Here is a 12,448-nt window from a genome sequence, read left to right on the forward strand (position 1 = left end):
TATTTATGGAGGATGTTGCATCACATGTACCAAGGCCACTTGCTATTTGTCCATTCCTGAAAGGGGACAAATATTACTATTTTCCATTCTTATATAGCTGCTTTAGCTACACGTTTGTGTATTGGGGAAGAGAGTGAAGCAGAGGGATGAACGCACTTGTGATGATTCAAAAATTGTACCAGTTTGCATACTGTAAGGGTCATTAATCACTGTAAAATTTAAATTATAGGGACTAAGAAAGCAATCATGGGATTTGGGAAGTTCTTGACTGCCGTCTAGAATGTATTGAATCAGAAGCATGATCACATATATCTGAAACTGTCTAGCCTTAGCCAAATTTCATCTGAGAGTTTTGTCGGTTGCTGTGTGGTATAGTCAGTGATGGTCATGTCGTGCCCATAAAAATAATAGGGTAGAGGGCTCTTTTTTTTTAAGAAAAGGAAGCAACATGGAACAATGGACACTGTGTACTCTCAGAATGGTTTCTGGAAAGTCCGGTAACTTCGGTTTGTGGTTTCTGGACACACAGAAAGAAAATGTCTCGGAAGTTGCTTAAAACTGCGAATGGTGTGTTCCAGGTACAAATTGACTGCCTCTCACCATTTCAATGCAAAAGATTTAAAAGACAATGGCTACCAGATGTGTCGACACCATGAATCATAGAATCATAGAATTTACAGTGCAGAAGGAGGCCATTCGGCCCATCAAGTCTGCACCGGCCCTTGGAAAGGGCACCCTACCTAAGCCCACTCCTCCACCCCATTCCCGTAACCCAGGAACCCCATCTAACCTTTTTGGACACTAAGGGCAATTTATCATGGCTACTCCATCTAACCTGCACATCTTTGGACTGTGGGAGGAAAGCGGAGCACCCGGAGGAAACCCACGCAGACACTGAGAGAACGTGCAGACTCCGCACAGACAGTGACCCAGGCCGGGAATCGAACATGGGACCCTGGAGTTGTGAAGCAATTGTGCTAACCACTATGCTACCGTGCCACCCAAAGATCGAATGTCAAATAAGGTCTTTCAGTGAGCTAATCATAACTAGTATGTTTTTTGTTTTTAAATAAATTTAGCATACCCAAATAGTTATTTTCCCCAATTAAGGGGCAATTTAGAGTGGCCAATTCACCAAACCTGCACATCTTTGGGTTGTGGGGGTGAAACCCACGCAGACATGGGGAGAATGTGCATAACTGATATGTTGACAGGATACCAATCCTCTGCCACCCCCTCTTTCCGTGCCCCCAACCACATTGTGCAGCAATCACCTCGGCTCCAACCTATTATATGGAAATTGAGGCGCATTGAAACTGTCATCACATGGCCAAAGCCAGCCAAAACCTTGTGTACAAAACAACCCAGAGAGGTAGCCTGGGACAACAGCATAGAGGGATGACACCTTGCAAAGAAGAAAGTAAAATCTGCCTTTGAAAGACCATCATCTCAGACTGTGAAAGAGGCTAATTTGTTTACACCTGCAAGATTATATATTTTTTCTCTACAAAAGCACAGCCGTGATATTGTATGAAAATCCCCAAAACTTCCAACCTCATTATCTTCAAAGAACCATCAGAGAGAATGTTTGTTTCTCGTTACTCTGTTAGTAATCTAAGTGCATATTTCATCTCTAGAGTTCATCTTTTCTTGTGTTGCTGTGTGTTTAAAGGATGGGTGTTTTGTTGTATTACTTTTAGGATGTTGGGTAAATAAACATGTTCCCTTTCTTTTGATTTAAACATTCATTCCCTCCACCATCGATGCACAATGACAGCAATGTGTTCCAACTACAAGGTACACTATAGTAACTCACCAAGGCTCCTTCAATAGCATCTTCCAAAATCGAGACCTCTAACACTTAGTAGGAAAAGGACAACAGACACATGGGAACACCACCGCCTGTAAGTCCTCCTCCAAGGCACACACCAACATAACTTGGAACTAGCACCCCATTTCTTTACTATCGCTAGGTCAAAATCCTTGATCCCCCTTCCTAATATCACTGAGGGTATACCTGCACAATACGGACTTAACAGTTCCAGAAGACATCTCACCCTAACCTCAAGTGCAATTAGGGATGGGCAATAAATGCTGGTCTAGCCAGTGATGCCACATCCCTTGTGTGGATGCCACATCCCTTGTGTGGATGCCACATCCCTTTAATTTTAAACAAATTAAACTTAACAGATAGAAATGGTGGTAAAGAAAGCATATGGCATGCGTGCCTTCATCGGACGGGGCATCGAGTATAAAACTTTGCAAATTATGTTAGAGGAACGTTGGTTAGGCCACATTTAAAATACTGTGTCCAATTCTGGTCACCACACTACCAGAAAAGGATGTGGAGGCTTTGGATAGAGTACAGAAAAGGTTTACCAGGATGTTGGCTGGTACGGACGGATAAGCTATGAGGAGAGATTTAATAAACTGGGATTGTTCTCCCTAGAAAGACGGAGGCTGAGGGGCGATCTGATAGAAGTTTATAAAATTATGAGGGGTATAAATAGAGTGAACAGTTGGAGCCTTTTTCCCAGGGCAAAAATGACAATTACAGGGGGCACAAGTTCAAGGTGAGGGGGGCTAGGTTCAGTGGAAATGTGCGAGGGATGTTTTTTTTACACAGAGGGTGGTGGTTGCCTGGATTGCACTGCAGTGAGGTGGTTAAGGCAGATACGTTAGCGACCTTTAAGACTTATCTCGATAAACACATGAACAGACAGAATATAGAAGGATATAGGCGGTTGGTCTAGGTAGGACACATGATTGGTGCAGGCTTGGAGGGCCGCAGAGCCTGTTCCTGTGCTGCACTGTTCTTTTGTTAACTGAACCTTGTTTGTGTCTTTCTTTAAAGTCACAACACTCAAAAGGTTTAGAAATCTCCTTTCCACTAGAGATATATATATATATATATATATATATATATATGAAAAGGATATATATATATCTTGCTGAGAGGTGAGGAAACAGGGGAAAAGTTATTCCACCACCGCTCCCCGTCTGTATCAAGTCCATGTAAGAACTTCTGCGTGCTTCTCCGGTCCACCTGCTTGTCAATGGGATTTCCCATTGAAGCCACCCCACGTCACCAGGAAACCCGCGGGCGGGGGTTCACTGCCAGCGGGAAAAGAGAACGGTCAGTTGGAGGGACTGGGAGAAATGAAGATCTGAGGATGGTGGAGGAGAATGGGTAGTTCGTAGATATAATTAAGAAAAGGCAATGATGTTGAATTGACCATATTCCAAGGGATGAGAACTTGCTAAGAGATAATTGAAGAAAGATCAGAGGGATATAGATCGAGAGAGAACAATAATGATGTTCAACAATTTGAAACTGAAAATGAGAAGCTACTACCAGCAGCAAAGCTCAAAGCCATGAGATGTGAAGAAATGAGCACCGGGCCTGCCTTGGGCAGATCACTAACATCTGGAAAGTGAGCAAAAGAGTGAGATTATACCACAGAAAATTCTGGAAACACAGTAGGTTAAACAATATCTGTGGACAGAAAATATAGTTTTCAGGTCAATGGCCTTTTTTAAAAATCCGAACTCAAATCGCTCCATAGATTCTGCCCAACCTGCTGAGTATTTTCAACATTTATAGTTTTTATTTCAGTTTCCCAGCATCTGCTGGATTCTACTTTTGGAATTTGGCCACGTAGATCGTGGAGAAGAATATCTACAAATTTGATGGCTGAATAAACTTATTTTTATTTGTTGTAACATTGATTCTGTAAGGAGTTTGGAGGTAATGGATATATATTGAGATTATTAAATATTCTATGAGGCATGCTGGCTTCAGTACTAATGGTGGTGGGGAGGTTACTCATAGTGGTGCTCTGTTTCCTCCTGTTCTTGATTTAATAGAAACTTTTGAGGTTGGGCATTTATGTATCGTCAGAGTAGCATCGTGTTTATTATGCATAGCTGCTTTATCCTTCCATAGAAGGTTACTAACCAGGATCGATTCTCAATGTTCCTGACTAAGAGCAATCCGTTTGTCATACAACTAAACAGGCTCCATAAACAAACTGCTAATGAATCCAAGACCATTTTGAGTTTTCTGTAAACATGAAAATTCTGACACTCATTGCATGTCTCTGGCCAGCTTCAAACTGAAGCAATACTGAAAGCAGTGATTGAGCAAAATATATTATTAAATAAATTTATTGCTTGTAGACCTGGAAGTATACAGATTCATACAGTACTTAACCTGCTTTCGTCTGGTATGATTCTCTAGAGAATAAAATGTTGCTGGAAAAAATGTACATTTCATGTAATTGAATCCAATTCTAATAGTTATGCCAGTCATCTTGTGCACACTGAAAAAGAAATAAGCAGCCCTTTTGACTACTGTTGCATTACAAAGCTATGAATTATGTCTATATCTTGCTGAACCATTAGCAATTTTGAAAATTCTGTCAGAACAGTACTCCCATCTAGTGAAAGCTACTGCATTTGCATCTGATGGTGCTTTGTGATAAAATTTGTCTATTTAATTGACTTGTTCACAGTGTAATAATGTTCAATATCAGACTGCTTTTTAACTTGAATGTTTATGCATCGTTTAGTAATTCAAATTGAAACTGACCATTTTTGTTTGAAACTTGTAGATGTATATCTTCTACACTGTTGATGATGCAGTTTCTTATTTCAGCAGTGACATTTGTAACTCGAAGCAGATGATTCATGTGTGATTGTGCTCTGTTAAGACTTTATCTAGGTAACAATCACAGTCTATTCCTGTTAAATATGTACTGTAAAACTGCAGTTTTTGCATGGGACATTGTACAGTAGGCTGTGATAAAAATTTGATCCTATGGGCTTCTAATTAATTAAATTAAGTAAACTATTCACTGAAGCATCTGTGGGACTGAAACATATTTTGGAACTTACTGACTTACCACTGTTCAAAAAAACACCAGTAGTGTACAATTAATGAAAGGCACAAAACCCTGTACATGAATTGCAGACAGGTATCACCAATCAAAAGTTCAATCGACCTTTGTTTCCTATATGCTGAAGGAGCTCATCTCTATCTCTCCAATGTACAATCACTTAACATCACAAGACATAGGAGCAGAATTAGGCCATTCGGCCCATTTAAATCTGCTCCACCATTCAGTGACATATGTTTCTTATCCCCATTCTCCTGCCTTCTCCCCATAACCCTTGATTAATTTCTGTGCTGTAAGACTGCATATCTGATATGGTGGAATTGTGACTTTCTTCAACTGCACTTGGGGAAATACCAAAGCCATTTTTCAGCCCCTGGTTTAATTCCCCTTCTTTGATAATGACTCTACTCCCTCCTCAGACACTTGTTCAGTCTGAACAAGTTAAATCATTGTTTGCTTCAAAGCCCACACTATGGACTAGATTTTACGCTTCTCTATTTTGAACGTAGGGGGTTGCACATGAAATCCAGAGGGTGGCATTACCACCACATGCCTGTCATTTGAAAATTTATTGGGCGGCGGGTGGGTAAGGCCTGTCTGCCTGCTCTTGGGCCTATTGAGACTCTTATGCGGGCACTTTTAGGGGCCCAATTCTGCCCCCACTAGTATTTTACTTGCGGAAAGGGTAGACCCACTGAATCATTCGGCTAGCGAGTGGCCCTGTAGAATCCTGGCCGATATATTTTTAAATCAGCGCAAATGTTCATGGAATCATTATGTCCTGGGTATTATGTACACTTAAAATCCTGGAATCTTTTGTGCTCCTTTGGGCAAATCTGGGCAAATTGCACTGAAAAAGCAATGAAGCATAGTCAAAATATTTAAGATTCTGGGCTTTTCACACTTTGAAAGGAGATCTGCATTATTTCAGTCATCAGATCATATACAATAAGTGATTCAGTAATATTTTGATGCTGATAATTGCGTCAGTATGAATTGTGTATTCTATAGTACATGCTTGGCAAACAAAAGGCAAAACACCATTATAGTTATATAATTGGCTTAGTTTCCTGAATGAAACAGGCGTATGGTTAAATATTAAAACATGTCCACAAAATGCATAACCAAATTCTCAATTTCCCCCCCTACCCCCCCCCCCCCCCCCCCCCCCCCCTCTCCAGTTGACTTGGAACATATTCGAACTGTGAAGACAGACAAGCATCAAAGATTTTGCCAGGAAAATAACATCAGTGGTCATTTCGTCTCTGCCAAAACTGGAGACTCTGTAAGTTTGAACTGCTTCTTCAAAACATATAAACCATTTTGCAACAGCTGACGATAATAGAAATGGGCAAATGGTAAAATGACCAGACTGAGATTGAAGCCAGAATTAGTAACATGGAAGGCACTGCCACTTACTTGATGTGTAGATTATTTTATTTCTTTACAGTGCTTTAAAAAAATGGTGTATTTGTGTTGTCAATAATACCATATCTGCACAAATCAGACTAGAGTAAGAATGTCTTGGATAAACATCATAATGCATACAAAACAGGACAAATGAAGATAGACGGATGTTTCTCATAAATTGCTAATTAACATTTGCTGTAGTAGGCACTGAGAGGACAAAGGCCACATTTGCCGCATCCTTTTTTTAATGATTGTAATTTAACTGGGCATCATATCATACAATGATAACTAATGAAAAACACACCATCTCAATACAGATCAATTTCTAAATTGTTCTGAACTCCAAGGGTGGGATTCTTCCACCCCGCCCGCCGCAAGAACGCCACAGGCTAGCCACGGACAATGGAGAAGTCCATTGACCTCAGACGGGATTCTCCGGTCGCTGGGCGGACGTGGCTGGAGAATCCCGTTCCTAGTCTCCTATCTTAACACTTTTTGTGCAGAAAAATAGGAGAGGTGACCGAAAGATTGATTGAATAAGTGGGCCGTAAGGAGGAAAGGGAGGTGGAGAGGTTTCTGAAGGAAACTCCAGAGGCCCTGGCACATCTGCTAATGGTGGGGCAATGGGAGGACGAGGAGAATGCACAAGGCTAGAGTCAGAGAAATTAGTTATCATGAAGTGGAGAGGAAGAGAGGTAGTTGTAGGGCTGCAGGAGGGTAGAGCAACATTGTGTACTGTATGAATGCAGTTATGTTTGACTAAACTAGTCAGATTTGACTGTAGCCCTCCAGGAAATAAATGCACAGTTGTCATCAAATGCAGAAAAACATATAATTTATTGTTGGTGTAGTAAATACTATTGGAAGTAACCAAGAGTGCTTGTTTACTCATGATTGTGCGATTTTCAATCTGAGAGCAAAAACATGGGCTATATTTTCCTTATAAGGGGAAAGCTTGTTAAAAGAGACCAGCACTTGAATTGTAATTAAATGGCAGTTAAGCAGCTAAAATAGCATTGGAAAGACAAATCCAAATATTTACTGAGCAAATTGCTGTCAATTTGGATGTTATAGAGTGAGAATGCCAATTTTGCTGACCACATATTGCAAAGTCCTGTTGTGATACTCTGGTTGTGAAGGCACTCCATTTATGGCCTTTCCACCTCTTCGCCATCTCCCAGGGTACCATACGTTGAAGGAGTAGGCAGAATGCACATTGGCCTTTTGAAATGCATAGCCCTAAGGTATGAATTATAACAGGCAGTCATATTATTAGAAACGACAACAATTTGTATTTACAAAACACATTTAATAAAAAATCCCAAGATATTCACACAGGCAGAGAGGTCGAGTCTAGGGTGTGCTCGAATGGCGGTCAAAGGAAGAGCTACAAGGATATTCTGAAGACTTTGCTTAGGAGTTTTAATATTGACCCCGAGTTCTGGGGAAAGCTGGTCAAGCATCACTGCACCTGGGATAACCAAATAAAGGATGCAATCCTGGAAGCAAGCACAATCTGAAACAAAGCAAAAATGCACAGAGAGGAGATTCTGAGCCGACAACTCGTTCAAAACTCAATTATCTGTGGTATCCTGTTATATTTGCAACAGAACCTTCTGTTGCAGAACCCTCTGGCGCGGTCACCTACGCACCCACTGGAACCCTACCAAACGCTCCAGGTGAAGGACGTGGTCAAGTTCACCTTGAACGATGAACAACATAAATCAAATATGGCACTGAGCCACATAAGGAAATACTATGGCAGGTGACCAAAAGCTTGGTCAAAGAACTAGTTTTGACGGAATGCCTTAAAGGAGAGTGGTGAGTCATCGCTATGGGAAGCGGGTCAGAAAAGAAGGGATGACCCGGGGCGAGCAAGGGACAAGACATGGCTAATCGACAGGGAGTAGGGACGGGTCGCTCTGCGACCCGATTGATCACGTGGAACGTAAGGGGGCTGAATGGGCCGGTCAAAAGATCAAGGGTCTTCTCACACCTGAAGGGACTGAAGGCTGATGTAGCAATGCTGCAGGAGACTCATTTGAGGGTAGCAGATCAGGTCCGCCTGAGAAGGGGGTGGGTGGGACAGGTGTTCCACTCAGGCTTGGATATCAAGAACCGGGGGGTGGCGATTTTGGTGGGAAAGAGAGTGTCGTTTGTGGCGGCAGAGGTGGTGGCAGACAAGGAGGGCAGGTACGTGATGGTGAGGGGTAGGCTGCAGGGGGAGAATGTGGTACTGGTAAATGTGTATGCCCCGAACTGGGACGACGCGGGTTTTATGAGGCGCCTGCTGGACCTCATCCCGGGACTGGAGGCAGGGGGCCTGATCATGGGAGGGGACTTTAATACGGTGTTAGACCCTGGGCTGGATAGATCGAGTTCCAGGACGAATAGGAGGCCGGCAGCGGCAGAGGTGTTAAGGGGGTTCATGGAGCAGATGGGAGGGGTAGACCCATGGAGATTTGGTAGGCCTAGGGCGAGGGAGTATTCTTTTTTCTCCCACGTCCACAGAGTGTACTCTAGGATCGATTTTTTCGTATTGAACAGGGGGCTGATACCGAGAGTGCAGGACACGGAGTACTCGGCCATTGCGATATCGGACCATGCACCACATTGGGTGGACGTGGACATGGGGGAGGCGCGGGACCAACGCCCGTTGTGGCGCCTGGATGTAGGGCTGTTGGCGGACGAAGAGGTGTGCAGAAGGGTGAGAACGGGCATTGAGAACTATCTGGGTACGAATGACACAGGTGAGGTGCAGGTGGGGACGGTCTGGGAGGCCTTGAAAGCAGTGATTAGAGGAGAGCTGATCTCCATAAGGGCACACAGAGAGAGGAAGGAGAGGCAGGAAAGGGAGAGGCTGGTGGGGGGAGCTCCTAGAAGTAGATAGGAAATATGCGGCGGCGCCAGAGGAGGGGCTATTAAGGGAGCGGCGTAGCTTGCAGGCCAGGTTCGACCTACTGACCACTAGGAAGGCGGAAATGCAGTGGAGAAGGGCGCAGGGTGCGGCGTATGAGTACGGGGAAAAGGCGAGCAGGATGCTGGCACACCAGCTTCGTAAGCGAGATGCAGCCAGAGAGATTGGGGGAGTGAGAGAGAGGGGTGGGGATGTAGTGCAGAAGGGGCAAGAGGTGAATAGGGTCTTTAGGGACTTCTATAGGGAATTGTATAGGTCTGAACCGCCGAAGAGGAGAGGGGGAATGAAGAACTTTCTCGACAAATTGGGGTTCCCAAAGGTACAGGAGGAGCTGGTGGAAGGGTTGGGGGCGCCGATAGAGCTGCAGGAGCTAATTAAAGGGATAGGCCAGATGCAGGCGGGGAAGGCGCCGGGGCCGGATGGGTTCCCGGTGGAGTTTTACAGGAAATTTGTGGACTTGGTGGGTCCAGTGCTGGTGCGAGCCTTCAATGAGGCGCGCGAGGGGGGGGTTCTGCCTCCAACAATGTCGCAGGCCCTGATCTCCTTGATTTTGAAGCGGGACAAGGACCCGGTCCAGTGCGGGTCCTACAGGCCTATCTCCCTCTTAAATGTAGATGCCAAGCTGTTAGCAAAGGTCCTGGCAACCAGGATAGAGGACTGTGTGCCAGGGGTAGTCCATGAAGACCAGACGGGGTTCGTGAAGGGACGCCAACTTAACACAAATGTCCGGAGATTGTTAAATGTGATTATGATGCCAGCAGTGGAAGGGGAGGCGGAGATAGTGGTAGCGCTGGACGCGGAGAAGGCATTTGACAGGGTGGAGTGGGAATACTTGTGGGAGACGTTGGAAAGGTTTGGGTTTGGGGAGGGATTTATCAAGTGGGTAAAACTGCTCTATTCAGCTCCGATGGCAAGTGTGGTAACAAACGGGAGGAGGTCAGAATATTTTGGGCTCCATCGAGGTACTAGGCAGGGATGTCCCCTATCTCCCTTACTCTTTGCATTAGCGATCGAGCCGTTGGCGATGGCACTGAGGGGTTCAGGGGGGTGGAGAGGACTGACAAGGGGAGGGGAGGAACATCGGGTCTCGCTCTATGCGGATGATTTGTTGTTGTATGTGGCAGACCCGGAGGGGGGAATGCCGGAGGTAATGGGGATACTAGCGGAGTTCGGGGACTTTTCGGGATATAAATTAAATCTGGGGAAAAGTGAGGTCTTTGTAATACACCCGGGAGACCAAGGGGAGGGAATTGGGAGGCTCCCCTTCAAAAGAGCAGTTAAAAGTTTTAGGTATTTGGGGGTGCAGGTGGCAAAGAACTGGGGGACCCTCCACAAGTTGAACTTTTCCAGACTGGTGGAACAGATGGAGGAGGAGTTTAAGAGGTGGGACATGGTGCCGCTGTCGCTGGCAGGGAGGGTGCAGTCAGTTAAAATGACGGTCCTCCCGAGGTTCTTGTTTTTGTTCCAGTGTCTGCCCATCTTCCTCCCCAGGGCCTTTTTCAAGAAGGTAACGAGTAGTATCATGGGGTATGTGTGGGCACATGGTACCCCGAGAGTTAGAAGGGTCTTTTTGGAGCGGAGTAGGGATAGTGGAGGGCTGGCGTTACCCAACCTTTCAGGATATTACTGGGCGGCAAATACATCGATGGTACGAAAGTGGATGATGGAAGGGGAGGGGGCAGCCTGGAAGCGCATGGAGAGGGCGTCCTGCGGCAACATAAGCTTAGGGGCACTGGTAACGGCACCATGGCCGCTCCCTCCCACGAGGTATACCACGAGCCCGGTGGTGGCGGCCACCCTCAAGATCTGGGGGCAGTGGAGGCGACACAGGGGGGGAAGTGGGAGGTCTGATAGGGGCACCACTAAGAGGGAACCACAGATTTGCGCCGGGAAACACAGGAGGGGGATTCCAGAGCTGGCAGAGGGCGGGTATTAGACAACTGAGGGACTTGTTTATAGAGGGGAGGTTTGCGAGCCTGGGAGAGCTGGAGGAGAAATTTGGGCTCCCCCCCGGGGAACACGTTCAGGTACCTCCAAGTGAAGGCATTTGCCAGACGACAGGTAGCGGGGTTCCCCGCGCTCCCCGACAGGGGGGTGAGTGATAGGGTGCTATCAGGGGTCTGGGTCGGGGAGGGGAAGATCTCGGACATCTATAAGATTATGCAGGAGGTGGAGGAGGTACCAGTAGAGGAGCTGAAAGATAAGTGGGAGTTAGAGCTGGGGGAACAGATAGAGGACGGGACATGGGCAGACGCCCTGGAGAGGGTCAACTCGTCGTCGTCATGTGCGAGACTAAGTCTCATTCAATTTAAGGTACTGCATAGAGCCCACATGACGGGGACAAGGATGAGTCGGTGTTTCGGGGGTGAAGACAGGTGTATTAGATGTTCGGGAAGCCCTGCGAATCATGCACATATGTTTTGGGCATGTCCGGCACTGGAGGAGTTCTGGAAGGGGGTGGCAGGGACGGTGTCGAGAGTGGTGGGGTCCAGGGTCAAGCCAGGATGGGGACTTGCGATCTTCGGGGTTGGGGTGGAACCGGGGGTACAGGAGGCGAGGGAGGCTGGAATATTAGCCTTTGCGTCCTTGGTGGCTCGGAGGAGGATCCTGATTCAGTGGAGGGACGAAAGGCCTCCGAGTGTTAACACCTGGTTAAACGACATGGCAAACTTCATCCAATTGGAAAGGATCAAATTCGCCCTGAGAGGGTCGGTGCAGGGGTTTTCCAGGCGATGGCAACCCTTCCTAGACCTCTTGGATCAGAGATAGAAACTGAGGCCATGACAGCAGCAACCCGGGAGGGGAGGGGAGGGCGGGAGGGGGGGAGGGGGGGGGGGGAGGGGGGACAACGACGAAGGAAGTACGGTAGCGGCGGTGGCACGGGCAAGGCCTGCCCGAGGACGCTGCTAGAAATGATAAGTTGGTCTGACTGTCGGTTCGCCGGCGGGGGGGGGGGGGGGGGGGGGGGGGGGGGGGACGCGCGGGTAGGGGGGGGGGGGGGGGATTTTTTTTCTTTTTCTTGTTAAGTAGGGGGGTTTGACTTTGTTTTGTTATAATTTAAATGTAAAGGTAGGGGGGGTTAAAATGTTTGTATTTTGAAAAATTCAATAAAAATTATTTAAAAAAAAAAAGGAGAGTGGTGAGGTAGAGTCTTGGAGATGTTTAGGGAGAGATTTCCAGAATTAAAGTTAGGGATGCGCAAGGAGTTGTAATTGGTGGAACG

At 46.1% G+C, this 12,448-nt stretch overlaps 1 protein-coding gene across 6 annotated transcripts in view; it reads left to right on the top strand.

The window, feature by feature from the left end:
- rab28 (RAB28, member RAS oncogene family) overlaps nucleotides 1-12,448 on the top strand; it is a 170,122-nt gene that overhangs the window by 118,438 nt on the left and 39,236 nt on the right. For 4 of the 6 annotated variants that reach the window (XM_038791630.1, XM_038791631.1, XM_038791632.1 and 1 more), the window contains one exon: nucleotides 6,080-6,183. The exons of the other annotated variants lie outside the window; for them this stretch is intronic. In XM_038791630.1, the coding sequence (XP_038647558.1) occupies nucleotides 6,080-6,183 (104 nt within the window). The remainder of the gene's footprint in view (nucleotides 1-6,079; nucleotides 6,184-12,448) is intronic. 6 annotated transcript variants of the gene reach the window in all.

The sequence above is a fragment of the Scyliorhinus canicula genome, chromosome 3 (assembly GCF_902713615.1).
Source record: "Scyliorhinus canicula chromosome 3, sScyCan1.1, whole genome shotgun sequence".
Taxonomy (NCBI): domain Eukaryota; kingdom Metazoa; phylum Chordata; class Chondrichthyes; order Carcharhiniformes; family Scyliorhinidae; genus Scyliorhinus; species Scyliorhinus canicula.